Source organism: Leptonychotes weddellii, chromosome 1, assembly GCF_054177405.1.
Source record: "Leptonychotes weddellii isolate Sample4059 chromosome 1, ASM5417740v2, whole genome shotgun sequence".
NCBI lineage: Eukaryota > Metazoa > Chordata > Mammalia > Carnivora > Phocidae > Leptonychotes > Leptonychotes weddellii.
The window spans coordinates 48,608,690-48,630,430 of NC_138369.1; the positions used below are offsets into that span (position 1 = coordinate 48,608,690).

The window sequence follows — 21,741 nt, forward strand, 5'->3', positions numbered from 1 at the left end:
GGGATCATGACCTGAGCCGAAGGCAGACGCCCAACGACTGAGCCACCCAGGCTCCCCTTGTTTCTTATTTTTATAGGCATTATATAGTCACATAGTTCAACAATTAAAGATATAAAAGGCACACAGTGTTGGGCGCCTGGGTGGCTCAGTTGGTTAAGCGACTGCCTTCGGCTCAGGTCGTGATCCTGGAGTCCCGGGATCGAGTCCCACATCAGGCTCCCTGCTCGGCAGGGAGTCTGCTTCTCCCTCTGACCCTCCCCCCTCTCATGTGCTCTCTCTCTCATTCTCTCTCTCTCTTAAAATAAAATAAATAAAATCTTAAAAAAAAAAAAAAAGGCACACAGTGAACAGTGAACCACCCTCCCAGCCCTGTCAAGTTCCCCCAGAGGTAACCACTGTCCAGAGATATTTTATGCACACGTCAGCGTGTGTGCATGTGTGTGATTACTCCTGCCCCTTCCTTTTATACAAATACAGCATTCATCATTTTACTTGTTTCACCTAGCAATACATCTTGTATCTGATTCCCTATCAGGATATAAAAAGCATCCTTCTGTTTTATGGCTGCCTTCTATAACATGGGTTCTCTGTGTTAAACAAACCCAGAGCAGGCCTCCAGCACAGGCCTTCTGCTGATAACAGGATCCAAGCAGGATTTTATAACTGTTTTAGTTTGGGTGATTTGTTTTTATGGGAAAATTCAATTTATTCTCAGTGAGACTTTTTTTTTTTTTTTTTTGATGAAGATCGAGTTTCCCTGATGTAAAGCATAGTGTTATGTAATTGGTATACATGTGCTTTGTGGTCATTGGGAAAACCAACCTGGGGATAAATCCAGGCCACTTCTGCCAGCAGAATTCTTCCCCCTTCACCCTCTGGCCTCATTCCTCACAGCTCACCTATCCCCACACTTCACACTCCACATATATGCAGAACTACGATTATATTTTCCCAAGCTCACCAAGCCTTTGCCTATGCTGTTCCCTATACCTGGAGTGCCCTTCCCTTGCTGGGCCACCCAGTGAATTCCCATTCATGCCACAGATCCCAAGACAGACATCACCTCCTCCAGGAAGCCTTCCCTAAATGGCCATCCCACCAGCTCACAGTCAGTCCTGATCTTATGTCAGGTGGCTCCCATACCGCACTGATGACCCACTCCAGTGCCCTGGCTGGCGCAAGCTTCCCAGACTGTGGCAGGCATCAGACCCTCCTGGAGTGTGGGAATTTGCAACTGCAACAATTCCCAGCTGAGACTGCTACTGTTGCTGTTGCCAGAACACCCGTTGAGAACCACTGGTGGAGTAGAGAGAACACAGGCTGAGTGTCAGCATAGGTGGGTGCTAATCCCAGCGCCATCATTTAGAGGTTGTGCGTCTTTGGACAAATGACTTACACTCTGGGCTTCGGGGCCTCCGTGATAAACTGGGGTGCAAACCCACCTTGTAGAGCTGCTGTCAGGATTATGTGAACTCGTGTGGGAACAGGGCTGGCACCAATGATTGTGATTTTCCTGCAGTCCCCTTACTCGCCAAGCGTCGGAAGGTAGGGCCCACGTCTGTTTGCTTCTGCATCCTCTGAGATTCCCCAGCTGGTGCCTGACACGTGGTAGGTAGTAATGAATGTTGGGGGCAGTTGTCGAACACATTCAGGAATGCACATGTTCTCAGTTATGGATTTATTCAAACAATGAGTCAGGCATCACACATACCCCGCGTCCATTAATTCCGAATCAGTGCAGTCGGGTCAAGCTGGTTGCAGTCTTCCTCCCAGCGGGATAAGAGAAGGTGTTGTTTAAATCAATAACATAAAGAAGATTGCGGAGGGGAATTTTTAACCCACTTAAGAGAGGCTGATGTTTTAGGAGCACTTAATGGCATCCGTTTGCAAAACAGGTGTCCCTGGCACTTGTTATAAATGAACGCATCTATTCATTAAAGGAGAGGGCCACTGGGGCCTTGCCTGGGCTTGGCACCTCTTGGTAGCTGCTGTTCTGGGTAGGAACACGCTGCTCAGGAGTAAGCAAGCTCCTTCTCTAGTGGCTCCCTGGAATGCCACGTGTCTGAATCTGAAGCAGAACGAGGCCTTGCAGATTTCCATATTTCCTCCTCGATTCCCTCACTTTATCTGCTCCCTTTAATACAGATGGGCCCCAGTTTAAGCAAAGCTACCAGGAAAGAAACCCAAATATGTCAAGGATGGTCATTTGCTCTGCCAAAGGGATGCATCTTTTTTTATAAAATCTTTAGCGGATAAAATCTTTTTCATAAAATCTTTAATCTTCCTTTAAGTACTGGGCACACTGGAGATGAAAAATGGTGTTTTTGAAAGACCGTTTCGCCCAGCCCTTCCATAATCTATGTATGGTGGAAATGGGGGTGTTGGCTCAGATCGAATAAGACAAGGGTAAGAATGGGGAGCGGGAGGGGGGCCTGCCTTTCCTTTCCCAGCTCACAGGCCTTGCCCCATCCATGGGGTTGTCCCTGAATGAGAATGACTGTGGTTCAACATGACTCACTCATTTATCAGACATTTATTGAGCACGTACTATAGACCAGGCACCACCTGGGGCTACAGTGGTAAACAAAGTCGCCTCCTTCACAGAGCTCCATTCTGGTGGAGGAGACAGACAGTAAACAAGTAAACAAGTAATTAAGCAAGATAAATATAGGCTGAGAGATGGGCTTTGAAGGGAATTAGATGAGAGAGAATGGGGATGTGCTTTACCTGGGGGTGTCCCAGAAGGTCCCTCAGAGGAGGTGACAGCAAGCGGGCCCCTGTCCATTGGAACATGTGTGTGCTGTCTCAGAGCCCTTCACTCATGGAGTCTGTCTCTTTCCCAGACTGTAGGCCTGGGCGTGGGGCTTGGAACCACAGACCTTAATTCATCCCTGGTGGCAAGCTAGTTCAAGGGGCCCTCTGAGCGTGAGCTCAACCGTGGGGCAGTTTAGTTGAGGGAGGAAGGGAGAGGTGCAGACAGCTGGGGAGGAGAAGGAAAAAAGGCAGGACCGCTTGCCCGGTGTGACCCCACCTGGGCCTCTGGGCTGCCCCAGCAGAGCTGGCAGAAGCCTCAAGTCCTTCCCAGAGCCAGCTACCACCATGCCCACCAGCTCCTCCTCAGCTGCTCTCCACTCCAGAGGGCAAGTGGGGCTTTCCCCAGGAAGGGAGTAGAGCAAAGGGAATTGGGATTTGTGATCAGGGTCCTGGGAGCTGGCTAAGTGGGGTCAGTGGTGGCAGAACTCTTGCTGAGGGCCAGGCCCTGGGTATCCCGCTGAAGTCTTTACAACAACATCAGTGATACGCGTTGTTATTCATTCCCATTTTACAGAGGAGGAGACTGAGGCTCAGAATGGCGATGCCCAAGGCCACACTGCCAATAAGGGGACAGAACCAGGTGTCTGACTCCATAGCCAGCGTGGGGCGGGGGGGGGGGCCTGTATTTGCTTTTGTTATTTCCATTATATCAGCTGAGAAGGAAAACTGTCTTCTGCAGGGGACTGGGCCTTGAAGACCAGAGGGAACAGTGTTATAAGCATAGACTTGGGAATCAGACAGCCCTGGGTTCAAATCCTCACTTACTAGCTGTTTGCCCTTAAGCAAATTCTTTAACCATTCTGAGCCTCAGTTTCTTTCTCTGGATGATCGGATGATAATAGTAATTGTGGTATGTTCCTAGGAAGGTCATTGTAAGGCTTAAGTGAATGATACGTGTAAAGTGTTTAGCACAGAGCCTGCATCCGATAAGCACTTTGTGTAGGGGGAAGACAGGGAAGGTCTAGCTTTGTGATTACATTCATGGTTTGGGGGTCAAATGGACCTGGGCTCAAATCCCTATCATCCAGGCTCTAGGTGTGTGGCCTTAAGTAAGTTACCCCACCTCTCTGAGCCACAGTATATCTGTAAAGTGGAAGGTTATTGAGGATTAAATGCAACCTCTTCTGTAAAGTGCCTGATCCAGGGTATGCACCCGTGAGGGGTGGCCATGGCTGTCTAGAGAGGTAACAGCCCCAAACTTAAGGAACAGGCAAATAGAGGCAGGGAGGTGGGAAAGGAGGCTCAGAGAGACCCACTTGCCCAAGGTGCAAGATCAAAGATCAGATGCGGGGGAGCTAGGCTATGGACCCCGACAGATGCCCTAAGCCATAAGCATTCCCACTGTGTGGGGACAGTGGTGGAGCAGGGGAAGGGACTGCCAAGCTCTGAAGGCCTCCTGGGTGCCCGGGCCTGGCCAGGCAATTTCAGGTGTTCCTGCCAAGCCCCCACACCACTCCTGCAAGGAGGGTTTACAGGTGCACTCACTGAGGCCCCAGGAAGCTGGGTGACTCACCCACCGTTACACATGGGGGTCAGGGGCTGGGATGTGTGTCCAGACCCACTGGCCACAGGGCTGCCTCTTCTATCTGGGGCAGAGAACCGAGGTGGCCTAGGCTCTGTCTCAGGTACAGAGGGGCCCAGAGGATCAGACCTGAGGATCTGGCCAAGTGGCTTCCCTGTGCTACCAGCCAGGGAAAGGGGGGTTGAGTTTGAGGGGCTGAAGTGGGGTCACTTTGATTGTATCCTAGGGCCACCTGTTGGGAAGTGTGATGTGCAGTATGATTTCAAGGGCAGTGGGGTGCGGTGCAGTCAGGGAAGAGCCCTTCACTGATGAAGGTGGCAGCTCAGATATTTGCTTCTAAATGTCTTCCTGATGTCGTGAGGCCTCTTGAATCCTGCAAGAAGACCGGCAAACGGCCATTTCCCATCCACTTGAATAGAGACCTGTAACTCAAGTAGTGGCACTTAGAAGCCACAGGTCTATTCTCTGTGGGCCCTGCCCCCTAAATCCCAGGGCAAGCAGCTCAGCTGACCTGGCTGGGCCCAGCAGAAGGACTAGGAGAGAGGGAGGGTGCACACAAGGGTGGCCACACTGAGGAGGGAAACCATCAGCACCTTCAGACCCATGGCCACCCCCACCACCTTCCTTCACTTTTACAACAAACTGTTACCCATTTTGCGTCAGGGGTTGCAGTGGGCACTGGGGACCTAGAAACATGGAGTGCTCTGGGGATCCAGGCTAGGAGAGCTTCTTGGAGGAAGTGATCATTCCTGATCGTTTTGTTCACATTGTCAGTCACTGAGCACCTGTCACGTGCTAGGCTTTTCAGAGCTCCCATAGAGCCACCCAGTGTTGGTAAGGGGTTTCGTTTCTCCTTGCATCTGACCCTGTGTCCTGTGTGGTTCTGTTATTGCAAGCCCTCCCTAAGGATCTTTCCGTCACAGCCTGGGTTAATCCATTAGTCAACTGTTAGCATAGTAGCACCTGCATCTAATTTTTATTGTTCATTTAAAGACCACAGGAAAACAGCCTCCTTACACCTCAAACCACAATGGTTCCCTGACTCTGTGGTTTGCTTTGTCAGAGCGGTGGGGAAGGAGCTGCGGAAAGGAAGTCAGATGATAACGCCTTCTTGGCTGTGCCCCAGAGTGTCTTGGGGAAGTGATCCTCCCTCCCCCCTGCCCCGTAGGCCTCAGGCTCCTCACAGTGATTCTGTCCAGCCCTAAAATTTAGGATATGCTAACATTAAAGCCTCTTGAATCTCACTGTCATGGTCCGGGTCTTGGCCAACCCAAGTACCACTGAGTTTTTATGGTTGGTACTCAGCTCTGCTGGTGGCTGGTCACATGGAGCAGTGGCAGTGTCTGAGCCCCACCACCACGAGGGTGGATGGAGAGCCATTGTCCCTGCCCTTGAGGTGCCCACAGTCTAGGTGAGGGTTTCCCTCCCCACCTGGGGGACAGAGCACTGGGAGGGGCTTTGAAGAGAAGGCGACGTTTGGGCTGAGTCTTAAAGGTTGAGTGGGAGGTTGCCAAGCAGATGAAGAGGGTGGCCTGGGGAGTGGGAACCGCATAAGCAAAGGCACTGGGACAGAAGAGTGCACAGTGCATTCTCAGAGAAGCTCTAGCATAGGGATGGGAGCTGGGAGTGAGGCTGGAAGGAGTCAGGGCCTGGATGACAACCAAAGGAGTGCCTGCGCAGGGAGATGGCCATATAGACTAGTTCCCTGTAAACAACCCTATGCCACCTCCAGGCCACCCCCAGCCTCCCAAAGCAAGTTATCCCAAGGTCATTTACTTTACTTGGTGTAGGGCAACTAGGGAAGCCTGTGATTTGCAAGTGGTTTCTGTGAAATTTTAAAAGTAACTTGGCACTTCAGAGCAGCTTGATTTATCTGGAAACTTTCTGTTCTGGGGGACTGACGGGCTTCTCTGAGATACCACTGTACACAGTTCTGCATTCTGCACAGCTGCCTCCGGGTTCCTACAGCATCCAACACTCCTAGGAAGAAGTTCTCTTCTGTAGGGAACCGACACCTCACCCACAGCCCCGCTGTGTGCTGGACGGTGGGGTACTGTGGTCTGGGAGGCAGGACACCTGGGCCAGTGTCATTGTTTCTAGTACACACCCCAGGGCACATCCCTTTATCACTCAGGGCCTCAGTTTCCCTGTCTGTAAAATGAGGGCTTGGGCCACAGGGATGATGAGAGAGCTCCCTCCCACGCCCAGCATCCTGGCCGTGCCGTAGGGATGTTTGTTCGGTCTTACGAAGAGCGACAGATGAACGATCAACAGGCACTGAGAGGGAGTCAAATGGGCTCCAATTGATTTTCACGGCCATCAGTAAGACACAGCCGACTCAGAGGAAAAGGAATCCAGAGGGCCCGAGAGGTGGCCTAAGTCCCGTCTAGAATTTGGGGTCTTTGGGGACTGGTTCTGGAGGGCCTCAGATTCTCCTACAAGACGCTAGAAGACCTCCGGTCCTGTGGGTTGCCATGATTTTATTGATTTCTTTATTGCACTGGCTTTTTTTTTTTTTTTTAAGGTAACAAACACTTGTGTAAAATTTTGAAAACTATAGAAGGGCATAGAGTGAAAAGTCCTCCTTTCTCCTTCCCAGCCCTGTCCCAATAAGACTTCAGGCTTAGAGAGCAGAAGCCCATGTCCAGGAATCTTTGGAAACCCGATTACCCTTACCAGAGGCAACCACTGGTCCATGTTTCTTGGATCTTCTTTAAGAAATAGTCAATGGTTATATGATGCTATATAAGCACACTAGTGTTCTGTATATTTTATTATAAATACTTATCACCATTTATTGGATTGTTAATCACAGTGTCACATCTCAGATCATTTCCTATGTGTATGGTGCTGCCGCCATCTTGTTAACATAGGATTCCACTGATGGGCGTATTGCTGTGTACTTAACCAGTCGCCCCTGAGGGACATTGCATGTCTCCTCCTCCCTGTTCTGCTGTTACAAACAACTAATATCCTTGGACCTAAGTCTTTGTACACACGGGCAAAGAGCTCCGTAGGAGTCATTCCTAGCAGTGGATTGTCCCATCACGTGGCCATCTTGTCTGAAGGTCACCTGGCCCAGCCCTATAGTTTTAATCACCACCTTCCCCCATGACATCTGGATTCTGCTCTTCCAGATCTTGTCCACGGCGGGCTTGCGCCAGGGCACTGGAGGTCTGGCTAAACAGGCAGGGTAGCTGGTGCCAACATGAAACTCCCTCAGAGGAGCCTGACTTATTGCAGGGTATATGAACTTTTTCTGTGGAGGGCTAGATATAAATATTTTAGGCATTGTAAGTCATCTATCTCCATTGTAACTCTTCAGCTTTGTTGTTGTAGCACAAAAGTATCTGCAGACAATACATAAGTGAATGAGTGTGACTCTGTTCCAATAAAACTTTATTTTATTTTATTTTATTATTTTTTATTTTTTTTAAAGATTTTACTTATTTATTTGACAGAGAGAGACACGGTGAGAGAGGGAACACAAGCAGGGGGAGCGGGAGAGGGAGAAGCAGGCTTCCCACGGAGCAGGGAGCCCGATGCGGGGCTCGATCCCAGGACCCTGGGATCATGACCTGAGCCAAAGGCAGACGCTTAACGACTGAGCCACCCAGGCGCCCCAATAAAACTTTATTTTAAAAAAGCAGGCAGTGGGCCAGATTTGACTCTCAGGCCAGATTAATTCAACTGCTGAGCACCTCTGTGTCCCGGGTCCCATAGTAGGTGTGATGGATGCTGCAGAGAAGGATGCAGGCCTAACTCTGCCTGGCAATAGCAATATAGCTCATTGGTGTGATGGGAGAGCAGGTGCAGAGTAAACCCGAGAGTGCCTAAGAGGAGTGTCTAACTTGGACTAGGGGCCGGTCAGGGGTGGCTTTCTGGGAGAGGTGACATTGAAAGCTGAAATCCAAAGTCTTAGCTATGAGCCAGGCACAGCAGGACTTTGGGGCTTTGAAAGAAGTTTTGTATTGCTGGACGTATGGTGTGCGTGGAGGGGGCATGATGAGTGGCGAGGGCTGAAGAGGTAAACCTCAATCACGGCACACAGGCCTGGAGGCAGGCTGTGTGGAGGGCTGGCCTTCATCCTGACAGCTCTGGGAGAGGGACTGCAAAGGTTGGCCTTACGGGGTGGGGGGTGGGGATGCTACATACATATCTGGTGTCAGAAGCCAGGGGGATGGGGATGAAATTGGGTCATGACACATGAAACAGGCCAAGGCAAGCAACTTAGGACTGAAATCCAGGACGGTACAGTGGAACTAAACATTTTCACGACTTTCTTGAATCCTGTACCCCTATATATGAGCTCCTACTCATCCCTCAAGCCTCTGCCCCAAAGTCCCTTCATCTTTGGAGCCTCTTGTGGGGCAATTACAGGCTCCTTCCTCTAGATTATCATAACATCATACTGAGGGACACTTGTCACATCAGTGTCTCCCATTGAGGCCTCAGATGACAGGCACAGAGTAAGCACTAATAAATGCTTACTAAGTTAAATTAAACAGCAAGATGAATTCTCCAGGGTAGATGTGGTCCATGAGGCATACTTTACAGTTGAGAAAACTGAGACTCAGAAGGAGTCCAAATGGAACATGTAAGAATTCTGCCCAGTCTAGTCATTTTAGCAGAAAAATTGACTTTCTCTGCCTCTCCAGGCTGGAACTTTGTTGTTTGCCTCACGATTCCCTAAATTATTAATCTGTGAGGCAGTTAACTGAGCAGAAGTAAGAGGCACACTTTGTAGGGAGATAAAACAAAACAAGAGAATTAAGAGGCATTTGGTTTCCAGGGACTCCATCCTCTGGTATTCCAAATGCTAACAGGGAAATTCAACCCCCTTCTTCTAAATCCCAGCAGGAACAATGTCGCCAAGACCATCCTGGCAGGCGGCTAGGCCGTGGGCCTGGACAAGTGCCTGGAATTCTTGGAGAATCCAGGTCGTGAGGCTGTCGGTCGGAGCCTGTTTCTGGAGTGCTCCAGCAGCTGGGCTAGGGGAATTCTCTTGGCTCCATTTATTGCAACCTATTTTTAGAGGGCTGTTCAAGCTGGGGTGGGAGTTTTCCACCCCCTCCCCCAACTGGATGATTTCAAAACTATCCTCTCCTACCTCCCCCTCCCCCCAGCCAGGATACAGAACGTGGTAGCAGTCTTTGAGCAGTGTGTGTCAGAAGTCTTCTCCTTCTGGAAGCCTTGTGTGTAGGTGCTTTTGTCCATCTTCCTGATTCTAGCCATCCTGGTGGGTATAAGGTGCTATCTCATCGTGGTTTTGATTTGCATTGCCCAGATGATTAGTGATGTTCAGCATCTTTTCATGCGTTTATTGGACATTCATATATCTTCTCTGGAGAAGTGTCTGTTCAGATCCTTTGCCCGTTTTTTAATTGGGTTATTTGCCTTTTTATTGTTGAGTTGGAAGGGTTCTTTATATGGCATAGATACTAGACCCTTATCAGATATGTGATTTGCAAATATTTTCTCCCATTCTGAGTCTTTATTTATTTTTAATGTAGCAAAGACAACATCAGAAGCAGAGAGGAGAAATGTGGAGACGGGCAGTGAGGGGCACTGGATTCCTGCTCAGCCTGTTGCCTGGGAACCCCGGTACACTAAACTGGATCTAGGGATGGCCTTTTCCTGTGCTGCAAGCTGGGCCAGCCCAGCCCTCTTCCTTCACTGTCCCCCACCCCACTCCAGTTTCCCCATCTGGGAAAGCACTCATCATTAGGCTCTTGGCACCACCCCCTCCGAATGAAAGACTCAAAAGGGCACAAGAGGAGTCCCTGCATTAGTGGCTTCCTACTTCTTCCTGACTTCTGCAAACGTGCCAGCTGCCTGGCCCTCCAGGAGATGGACTTGCAGGTGGGGCAGGTGGGGTTTTGATTGTGTCTGTGTCCGCTTGATGTCTCCCAACCACATTTGGGCATTCCACAAGTGTGGGTGCTGGTCTCTATTCCTGCCTTCATGAAGCCCAAGGACAGATAATAAACAAGTTAATATGCAAATTGAGAACAGCAAGCCATGATTGCTTATAGTAAGGAGAAATGAGCAGCCTGGAAGAGAAGGTGAGGGAAAACCTCTTAGAGTTAACCCATTTAAGGTGAGCCTCAATTTCCTCTTCTGGAAAATGGGGCCACTAATAGCTCCACCTATATCACAATGTTGTCTTGAGGACCAGATGTAGGTAGAGAGCTCTAATAGGGAAGCAGGATTACTCTAAGCCAGCCATGGGGGTCTGAAAGTTGTCTCTGGTGGGGTTGGGTGGGCTTAGGGAAAAAGAAGCTGCTTTCATCAGATCCTCACCCAGAAGTCCCCAAATGGGCGTCTCCGGCCTCAGGATGGAACCCACTTTTTTCTCTGGGGCAGGAGCATCAGAGCCCCGGAGCCACACCATCCCGGGAGCAGAGGTCCCATTTTATAAACTTCGGCCAAAGTGAGGATTGGCGAAGATTGGCGCCATCAGCAGAGTTGGCTGGTTTGGGTTTTGTATTTGCTGTGCTTACACGTTGGGAAGGAAGATACGTATATTTGAGGACTCTGTTTTGGAGGGAGACCTCCCAGAAAAGGGCCTAACTTGTAGGTACAAGGGATGCTGTTGCGGAGAACTTCTCCGCTGCGATCCTCCCGACTTGGCTCGGCTCGCCCCGCCCCTGCGCGCAGCCCCGCCCCATCGTGCCCTGCCCCCGCGCTTCCCCACGAGGCTCCGCGCAGCCCCGCCCGCCGGGCGCAGTCCGGCCTCGGGCCCCGCCCCTGGCCCCGCCCCCTCCCGGGCCACATTCCTCCGGCCGGGCCTCGCTCTGCGCCAGGCGGGCGGGTGGCGGTGGCGGCGGCGGCGGCGGCGGCGGAGGGGAGGGCTTGGCCGGCCTGGGGCTGGGACTAGGGCCGGGAGCAGCGGGAACCGGCGGGCACTGGGCCGGGCGACCCGAAGTGGTCGCGTGGCGGGTGGTCAGGTCTCCCGGTGGTCGGGTGTCGGCCCCGGGCTGCCGCCCCGGCGGGAGTCGGCCGCGCTCGGCGGGGCCTGGGTCCCGGGCGCTCGGCCCCGTCAACTCCCGCCGCGGCCGCCATGTGGTGCCTGCACTGCAACTCCGAGCGGACCCAGTCCCTGCTGGAGCTGGAGCTTGACAGCGGGTAAGGGACCCGGGCGGGGCCGAGGCCGGGGGTGGGGCGGGGGGAGTGGGCGCCGGGGTTCGGGCGAGAGGGCCTTGGGGAGGGGCTGCACGGAAATGGGCTGGCGGGGCAGGGTGGGGGAGCCAGCAGAACCCCAGCCGTTGCACAGTTGGCGTGCAGTATGTTGTGGGTTTGTGAGAGAGCCGGGTGCTGTGTTGTGCGGTGGTTTGTTAGAGCCTGCCGGGGCTGTACGTATAAGTGTGTGCCAGAGAGGCTGCGGGGATGGGTGTGCCGGAGTGCGTGAGACGGTCAGGATGTGTGTGATGAGGGCCTGTGTGTGAGAGAGGGAGGAGGGCTGAGGGGGTGGTGGAGTGTGGCTGTAATCGTATGTGTGCAACCAGACCCGGGACCTGAGTTCGTGCGTGTGAGAAAAAGAGATGCTGTCAGGACAGGAGTGTGTGCGTGTGTGTGCATGCGGGCATGTGCATGCTCGCTCCCAAGCGACTGTCGGGATGGGAGCTTGTGTGTGGGTGAGTTTCCGTGGGAGAAACTGATGCGCGTGGGTATCCGGCGCCAGGCGGGAGACAGTGGACTGGAGTTTGTGAGTCGGAGTGTGGCCGGCGGGCGTCCGTGCTTGCGTCTGGTTGAGGCAGGCTGAGGCTGCCAGGGAGTCTTCCTGTGGGCCTAGTTATGCGAGTCCCTGGGCCCGTATCCCAGGTTACGAGTCAGCTCTGTTAGGGAGACCCCGGGCAAGTGTGTGTGAGGAGGAGGGATTCGTTCCCGGCTGTGTGCAGGTGGTCCAGGTATGCTTGGGGGGGAGGGGAGGCGGGGGCGACCCAGGAGTGCGCTGGGGAGCCTGGAGTCCTGGGGAGGTTGAGATCTGTGGGGCTCCTGCTGTTGTGTGAGTGCGGCTGTGAGGGGTCTGCTGGTGTGACTGGGTGTGTGTGTGTTTTTCATGGGCCTGGTGTGGTCAGGGATGGAGTCTTGACGGGGGCGAACGAACGTGTGTCCCAGAGACCAACCCTTTTCTGCTTTGGGGCCTGTGGGTGGCTGCCTGAGAGTCCAGGGGCCAGTATTTATGGAAGGAGAGTGTGTATGTGCTGGGAATATCGATTTCCTTGCTTCGCTCACCAGCACAGCTGCCCCCTGAGCTGTGTGCAGGCCCCTTGGAGGAGCCAGGCTGTGGGGCGGAGAGGATTTGTTGACAAGCTGACTTGGCTTGTGTCGGGCCCCCTGAGGGTTGGGGGGAAGCCCACCTGCAGCCGTTTGATCTCTGAGTTCAAAAATTCTGCGGCGTGTGTCTGGCAGTTGCACTGAGAACATGCATGTGGTCCCCTCTGCCCCCTCCTCACCCCAGGGGCCTGGGACGCTGGGCTGAGGCTCCGTGTGGGGTTGTGGGGGTGCGGTTCCCAAGAACCCGTCGCTTCTTGTGTCTGGGACGGAGGCTGGGCAAGCTGCAGCTGCAGGGCCAGCTGTCTGGAATCGGTGGCATGAGTCCGAGAATGGGGGGTCACGATATTCATATCGCACACGTGCTACTGTCTTACGCAGCTGTCCCACCCGGTATCGCATTTGCATTCTTGTCCTTGTGGTTCTGGCGTCCCCATATCGCAGGAGAGCAAACTGAGGCTGAGTGTTAAAGTCTTGTCGGCACCAAGGCTCTGCGGTTTACGGAGTACCTGCTGTGAGCGTTCCCTGTCTAGGCACTGGGGACATAGCAGTGAGCAAAACTCAGAGTGTTTGTCCTCCCAGGGCCAGCACAGTCGTGGTGACGCAGTCGGCATGCTCCACAGGCGACGACTCTTCTGCTCCCAGCTGAGGGGTGTCCCTGGTGCCCCTGCATTAGGACCTCTCCAATATCACCCTTCCAGTTGGGATGTCCGTAGTCACCTCTTTGGCTTATTTCTCAGTCCTGCATCCCTTCTTATTGGAATTCCTTCTTTGTATCCAACTCTAAATCTTCTAGCTGCAGGGAAGCCTGCTTGAGTCCTTTTGTTGTCAGGGTTGGTGGTGAACAGCTGCTCCCCGAGTCTCAGAGCACAGGCCAGGTGTCCTGGAGATTGAGAAGCCCCTCTCCGGCACAACCCGAAGTTCACCCGTCCGCCTCAGAGCAGGTGGATCACATTTGCTCTGGAGTGCCTGGGATGCAGTTCTGAAGGGGGGGGGTGCAGAATCAGCCCAGCTCCTGGCCTGCGGAGGCTTAGCCAGCTACTCCTTGGGCTGGCCACCTTGCCCCCCACGCAGAGTCCTCCCAGCTGGCCATCTTTCCCTCTCCAAACCCAGGAAGGATCCAGCATGCTCCGGAGACCTCAGGAGACCCCCAGTGTGTAACAGGTCCAAGATAACCCCCTCCAGGCATGGCCACACCACCTGTAAACACAGGCTTCTCCCTGATAGCAAGCATGACACCTTTGCGTGGCAGCACCTTGATGCTCTGCTGTTTGAGACTCAGGGCAGCCCAGGTCTCTCCCTACCCTCCCTTTCTGAATGGGCATGTTAAAATAGGGAATCCAGTGACCTGACTGGGCTATTACAAGGGGAGCCTGGAGTAGAACCCAGATGTTCTGCTGGAGGGCCCCTGCCAGCCCTGCCAGGATTTTCAGGCTTTCGCTCAAGGAAGTTGGACTGTGGACTAGCTGTGCTAATATTTACACAGCTTCAGTTCAAAAACATGGACAGGACTGACAGCTGCAGTCAAACCGTGTGATGACTGGGCAAATAGGTGTTCCTGGAAGGGATTGAACAGGGCCCCGTAGGCTCCAGGAGCTCAGGATATGTGTGTGTGTGTCCGCGCGTGTGTGCGGGTGTTACCTGGCCTGACTGTGTGGAACGAGGGATCTTGGTTGGCCAGGAGAATCTGTGAGGCCAAAGCAGCTCAGGGCATCAGCAAAGAAGGGCTCAGGGAGGTGAACACTTTGTTTCAAATCCCAGCTCAGCTTTGTGACGTTATGCCAGTCACATTCCTCAGACCACATTCCTCTGAGCCTCAGTTTCCCCCTCCATGGAAGGGAATGGTACCCTGCTTCACACAGATGCTCAAGGACGTGTCTGACAGCCCTCGCACTGCTGACCAGCCCCAGGCCTCCAGTCCGAGCTGCGATTGTCCAAGTCAGCGCTCTGCTCTTCCCGCTGCCAGTGACCCATGGGATTTTCTTCCTTCCCCTTTTGTAAATTTCCTCTGAATTGTGATGACACGTGGAATATCTGCCCAGTGGGCTTGCGGCAGGCTGGAGGCCTGGGGAGAGCTCCGCAGAGGTGGCCCAGGTCCCCTGTGGAAGTGTGTGTGTTTGTGCTATGGGGGAGGATGCTCAAAGGCTGTTGAATGTGATTTATCATTTGTCCTCAAAAGCAAATCATAATGACTTTAAAGGGCATTAAGGCTCTTGAAGAATTAATTGGTGCAGCCTTGGAGAATCTGGCCGCTCCCACTGCCTGAGCTGCTGCCGAGGAGCGGTGGATGGTGATTATGGTGGGAAACATGGCACGGTGCCACCTGGACCTGCCACTCTGCTGGCTGCTGTGGCCGTCCCCCTAGTTGGGCAAGTGCCCCTTTAAGCCCTGGGGCCTGTGTGCGCTGATGCCTGCCCAGCACAGCGCCTGGCCACGTGGTAGGCACAGCCAGGCGTCAGCGAGTGACTGCACCCACAGATGCACGCATGCTCTCCTGGGCTTGGGGGTGCTTTGTTCTCAGGAGAGATGTGTACGACCCACAGGGCACCCGTTGTTGCACTTCCTATGTTCCTTTATTCACTCACTAGCTACTGAGCACCTACTTTGTGCCAGGCCCTGGGCTAGATGTAGAGGCACCAAGGTTAATAACGTGAAACCGTGTGTCACAGAACCCAGACAGGCCTTGGGGGTCACACAAAGCCTACTCTGCCTCTTCGCAGCTGTGTGGCTTCGGTGATGTGGCCTCCGCTGTCCGAGCCTTGATTTTCTCATCCATGAAATGGGGCTAAGAAGTATCTCCCCGGAGGGCATATGCAGCTTTGCCTGGTGACTCCTACCTATTCAATGCCCAGCAAACCGTAGCCGGTAGCCAGCAACACCAGCATCATCACCACCTCTTCTCTTGAGAAGTGACTACTGAGTTAAAGGTAGTTCCTCACGGTCCTTTTTTGCTGGTTTCTGGAGCTGTGTGGCTTTAACTAAGGCACGATCCTAGCTGCTCTCACTTGAGTATCCTTTTATGCTTTATTTGCACATAGCTGTGGCTTCCCTGCTCCTTGATGGAAAGGGTCATTCCCTTTTATTTCCTTGCTTTGCGCCTTCCTAACATGGTAACCATTTAATCGGAACTGAAGGCCCAGATGCAGAGCCATAGCAAGAGTCCCCTCCTTGCTTGTCTGGATGGGGAAACTATGAGCACATTTGTTTTTTCCTCTCTGTTCAAAGGTCAGTATAATAATAGTAATCGCAGTGGCTGCCATTCAGCTCTGTGCAAAGTACTTAATTCGCAGAGCAATCTGTGAGTAAGGGCTTCTGTCCCCACTTGGGGAACAGTTGGGGGATGGTTATGTGACTTGCCCAGGGTCACTGGCCATAAGTCTCAGTGCTGGGATTTGAACTCAGTCTTCCTGGCTTTGGGGTCTCCGTTCTTCGTAGCCAGGCTGTGCCTCCTCTAGAATTTAAATCTTTAGCAAAATCTGTCACCATCATAAATGGAGCCTTTTCTATCTTTCCCAAGCCATGGAACAGGTAGGTGTCTGGTATCCCCTGGCATCAGCATTTCCAAAATGTTTCCAAATGCCCCAGCCTCGGGCTTTGGTTTGAGGACCACCCTCTGGGCTCTCCTAGTGTCTTGCCAGAACACACAGGCCCCAAGAGCTGCTTGCCCCTACGCTCCAGCCGGATTCTGAGAGTGCCCTTGGGCCCTGAGCACTTGTGCATTCTGAGAGTGGCACACTTACCCAGGCCAGCCTCAGCAAGGAGCAGGGTCTCACAGAAGCCAACGGTCCGCAGACTCTCAGCAGGACCAGTGCAAACACAACCAGCTTCTGCATGGGGAGGAAACCCAAGGCCAGGGCCTTTGACGTCATTAGAGGACACACATGAGTGTGGACTGCTGAACTTGCTCCCCTGAGAGAGAAGAACTGTTAATAAACTGGAAAATTTGGAGGAGTCCCCATCTACAAGGCAGTCTCCTCATTCAGGTTCCCCCAAATCGCCTATTGGCCGAGTTGGTCCAGGTCTGTCCACCAACATGAATACTTTCTTCCCAGTGGCTGTTTTAAAAGACAGAAGCAAATGGTGTTTGCTTTTTTATTTCTGGCCGAGAGGCTAGGCTAGGTGGTACAAGATTGAAATGCGTTAGTACACGTGAAACATTTAAAACAGGTGCCTTATCGTATTATAGTTAAGTACTTGATAAATGTTTATTATTATAATCACTGTAGTTGTTAACTATTTATCCTGATTATTACTAAGCTTGGAAGGTCTCTCCCTCCAGGGACCTGAGAAGAGCTCGCTCTAACTGGCTGTTGGCATTCAGCCTCCCTAGAAGCCCTGGCATCAGTCACTCCTCCCATCCCCTTTCTGGGCCTCAGTTTCCCATCTGTGAAGGGGGTGAGCTTCGTGATGCTTATGGTCATTTGCTGAGGGAGGGTGTTTGACCCAGTGTTGCGGAGGGACAGATTCTGTGGCCAGCCTGCCGGTAACCCTAACCCCAGCTCTGCTCCTCACACTCTCTATGATCTTGGGCATGTTCCTTAGGCTTTCTGTGCCTCAGTTTCCCCATTTGTAAACCGTGGGTGACAGGAGGAGCTCCTGGAGTTGTTGTTAATCTACATGAAGTGCTTAAAGGGCACAGTTAATACCTGAGAGGTGGTAACTTCTAGCTGTGACATCAGGGCGGCCGAGTCCAATTGTGCTGAAACTGGACCGTGGTACTTGTTCAGGGGAGACGTGTTGCTAGACAGGAATGCATCGTCTCTCCTTCTGGCCACAGACGAGGCCAGGGGTAAGAGCAAGAAGGAAGAAAAGGGGTGGTAGCTGGGGGGAGCCATGGGAGGGTAGGGTGCTGCTCACATGCGAGGTGGTGGTGACTGGGAGCGAGACAGGTCGCAGACTTGGTGACAAGTGACTAAAGCCCATAGTCATGTGCATGTGCTTGTAGCCCACTAAGAGAGGGTAGTCCAGAGTGTTTTGGCAATCGCTTTGCCCATGGATTGGAAAAATTGCAAAGCAAGGTGACTTGGCTCTCAGCTAGAGTGAAGGTTTCTTAGGATGGGGCAAATGGCTTGCTCCAGGGGTAATGGAGAGACCCCCTGGGGACACTTCAGGAGTAGGGACACTGGGGCTAATGCCCCAGCCCTGTGGCCCCGAAATGGGGCAGGGTGGCAGTGCCTCTGGAGTTCTCAGCTGGTGGCCCATGCTGAGCTCTGGTACTTCGGGCAGCTCTGGCATCCTGGTCCCACCTGGGGCTGCCTCTGGCGCCTAATGGGGCTGAGAGCTCCAGAGCCTGGCTTCAGGACCCTCTCTGTGCTGCTCTGTGCTCCCCAGCCTGGTCCAGCCGCCAGACAGACAGGCAGCTGGCTGCAGTCGAAAGACAGTGGCATTTGGGTTGGAGAAACTTGGCATGAGTCACAGTTCTGCCCCTCTCTGAATGAGTGGCCTGGGCAAGGTGGCCCCTTCTGTGAGCCTTATTTGTCAGGTGGGGATCGTGGAGGGAGAGGTGATTGTGGGTAGCAGACACAACAGGTGCCTAGTACAGGCTGGCAGAAAGGGGAAAAGGGTTCAGCTGGCTTTGGGTGAAGCCACGACTGTTTTTGACGGGTCTAGAGTTGATACTGGAGCTGGAATGGGCTACAGAATAAAAGTGATAATATCTGACACTTGGGTGGCCTTTGAATTTTACACACACTTACCTTATTTGAACATCCTCAGAGACTTCGATGTGGTTGGTATTATTCCCACTTTACAGACAAGGAAACTAAGGCAAACGTGAAAATAATGTCCGAGCTCTGCAGAAAGTAGATTTGGTATTCTGGTGAATGTATCTTTCCTGCTCCCTGACATTGTTGGGGGGTGGGAGGCTTGGGACTTAGAATGGAGGGTGAAGCAGGGGCAGGAAGGTGGAGGAGTGGGAGAGAACCTGCAGGACCCCACCGGGCCCCAGCCCTCAGATGGGCACAGAGGAGCACTGGCATTTGGCAGAGCAGACAGAGGACACCCTTGGACGCTCGGGCAAGTGGCCTTGAATCCCAGAAACAGTTTGCCAGCCCCGGGAGGTCATCTGGGTGTAAGAACTGTCCTCCACAGTCCCTGGGATGATCTTCCATGGAGAACACGAGAAAGGAGGAGCTAGAACAGTGCCGGGCTTGTAGGTGTTCAGTAAATGCCGGCCGTTCCTATGGTTCTTATTAATTGCTATCAACTACAGTTGTTATTCCTGCCATGATTTCCCTGGGTAGGCCCCGGACTGGACCCTGAAGTGCAGTAAGTCCCGTGTGGGGAGTTGGAGAGGAAGCGTTTGGGGAAGCGGCTCTTTCCCCTGCAGTTACCAGAGGAGGAAGAGGAGGGGGAGGTGTGGCCACGCAAACTCCAATTCTCTGTTCCTTTGGGGCCATTGACTTTTCTAAGAGCCATAATTTAAATGGGCAGGGTTTGGGATTTTGTTTTTGTTTTCCTACTTAGTAAAAAATGGCAAAATGACCCGGGAAGGCCTTGAGGAGGGTAACGGATTCTTAGCACTATTTTGAACCTTTCCTTATGCAACCTTTTAACCATACACAGAAGTAACGGGCAATTGTATTTCATTGCTCCCAGACTGTTTCAAAACACATACCAGACATTTTGATGTTTTTGATCAGGGACCTGTCCAGTGGAGGTGGAGATGTCGAGTTGCTGGGGGTGGGTTCCTGGGATAGAGCCGTAAAGTTCCCCAAACAGCCCTTGGCTGTGTTGGCCCAACTGGGGAAGCCGGAGCCTGGTCCAGTTTCCCAGCCTTGAAGACCAAATGATGCCTGCTGCATTCAGGGAAGTCTGTGTTGGAGGCCCTGTGTCTGCAGGTGGCCAAGGGAGGCCAGGCCTGTGCATCGCCGTCAGGCAGGGCTTTCCTGGGGAAGGGCTGGTGTCAGGTCAGGAGTGCCCCAGGCATCTGCCCTTCATGCCTTGGCTCCCTGGGCAGAATTGGGCTCTCTGCCGAGTGTCCCCACAGACCCTGCCTCTACTGCCCTCATTGCCCCTTGCCTGGTGGTAGAGCCGGTCAGTGGCACCTGCCTTTGCCCCGAGACAGGTTGGCGCCTCACCTTGCTTGGCCTCTGGACACACCCTGAGCGCTCTTCTCTGGCTTAAGAGACCAGGCCCTCCTGGGTTCTTCCCACCACACATGTCAGCACCGCGGTTCCTTAAGCCTCTGCCAAGGCCCTCTTTCCTTCTCGCCACACAGTCTCTTCCATCCTGCAGCTTCTAATGGTGCCGCTTTTGGAGCCTGGCACATAACAGGTGCTCAGTAAATTTTAGTTGCAATAGCTATATTAGTTGTAATATTCTAATATGTTCTTAGGAATATATTATTACTACCCCTAACATCTTACACAGTGCTTGGCACACAGAGGGCCCTCAACCAAGTTTAGGTAAAAAAAAAAAACAAAATAGGCAGCAGGCCTGAGTCCTACCCCAGTCCTGGCTCTGAGCAGTGACCACGCCCTGTCCACTCCCCTCTCGCTCTCCTCAGGTGCAGATGCTGGGGTTGGGTCAGATGGTTGGGTGCCTACCTTCCGAACAAAGGGTGCTCCTTAAGGCTTTTTCCCACTGTTGAGTGCTCACAGCCTTATAGCCCCTCCCTTTGTCCCCGGGGCCCCTGTGCACTGTGGGGAGCAACAGTCCTATGTTGTGATAGTAACAACAGCTACCCTGAGCACTTCTGGGTGGCAGGCCCCAGGCTGAGGATTTGTGTCTGCATTATCGTTTGACTGTGAGGTAGATAATACCCCCATTTAATGGCTGAGAAACGGAGGCACAGAGAAGCCAAGTCACTTACCCAAGGTCACACAGCCCCTCTCTGCCACATGCCAGACAAGTAGTCTACAGGGAAGGGCTGTGTGACAGAGCTGCAGGTGTGGGAGGTCGAGGGGGTGTGGCATTCCCTACCTGGGGCCTTCATCCTTCCCCCAGACCCTTTCTTCATGCCTGCTGCCGTGCTGCAGGTCCAGGTCCCTAGAGCGCAGAAGGAGGGGGGTGGGCAGACGGGGTGGTGGGTGGGCTTTCCCTGCAGAAGGCAGAGCATGTGGGGCAGGGGAGGGTGTGAAGTGCTGGGCCCGGTGCCTCAGTCAACCTGCCCTCTCCTCACCCGGTGTGGGAGTTGTGTGGGCCTTGGTGATTTACGCGGCCCCTCTGTACACCAGTTTCTCCATCTGCAAAATGGGGAGAGGATTCAGTATCTGCCTCAAATGGTAGTTATCTGCAACACCCAGAGGGAACCCTAATGTAAACTCTGGACTTGGGGTGATCCTACTGTGTCAGGGGAGGTCCATGGATTCACAAATGCACCATGGTGGGAGGTGGGGGGTGTTGAGAGTAGGAGAGGTTATGTTGGGGGGGGAACGGAGAATATGTGAAATCTCTGCTTTCTGCTCAGTTTTTCTGGGAACCTAAAACTGCTTTAAAAAATAAAAATCTGTTCTAAAAAGTCATTATAGGATGCTAGGAGTTCGTTCGGTGCAAAGTGCTCAGAGCATCTGTTGTTATTATAGTATTCTTTGCACCATCATCAGTTCATCCAGTGATTCATTCAGTCACTTCATATATGGTTTTGAACACCTGGGGACACAGACGCTAAAATGCGCCCCCCCCACCCCGCCCAGGGTGAGCTCACAGTTGGGCAGTGAAGTCCTGTGGGCTCTCGTGGGCTCCGCTCCCTCTGCTATGGGGTACCGAGTGTTTCGGGGAGGGGAGCAGTGCACGTTGCCACCAGCCGGAAGTCACAGCACCATACGGCTGCGGCATGGGGGTGGAGGGGGTCAGCAGGATGGACAGCAGGCTGGGAGGTGGGCAGGGCGCCTGTGGGAGGGGAGTGTCAGCGCCACACTCAGAGGTTTGGACCATGACAAAGATTTGATGCCATAAAAGACTCGAACAATTTGCATTTTAGAAAGTGCTTTCTGGCAGTTGAGGGTGGGCGAGTGCGGGGGGATCCCCCTCTTGAGGACAGTTTAATGTTGGTGCGGGACTGGGGTGGGACTGGAGAGCTGGGCGCAAGGTTGTCCCAGGCTCCACAAGGCCCGCACGCTTGGTCCTGGACAGCAGGGTGGGCCGGAGGCAGCAAGGCCAGCACGACGGGCATCTTCCTTCTCTCT

At 53.0% G+C, this 21,741-nt stretch overlaps 1 protein-coding gene across 9 annotated transcripts in view; it reads left to right on the forward strand.

The window, feature by feature from the left end:
- The window catches only part of IQSEC1 (IQ motif and Sec7 domain ArfGEF 1), a 354,630-nt gene that overhangs the window by 273,284 nt on the left and 59,605 nt on the right, over window positions 1–21,741 (forward strand). The window contains exon 1 of one of the 9 annotated variants that reach the window (XM_006747298.3): window positions 11,189–11,464. The exons of 7 other annotated variants lie outside the window; for them this stretch is intronic. In XM_006747298.3, the coding sequence (XP_006747361.1) occupies window positions 11,400–11,464 (65 nt within the window). In that variant the 5' untranslated portion in view covers window positions 11,189–11,399. Of the gene's footprint in view, window positions 1–11,188; window positions 11,465–21,741 lie in introns of those variants that run through there. One more of the 9 variants, XM_006747299.3, reaches the window with a different exon arrangement.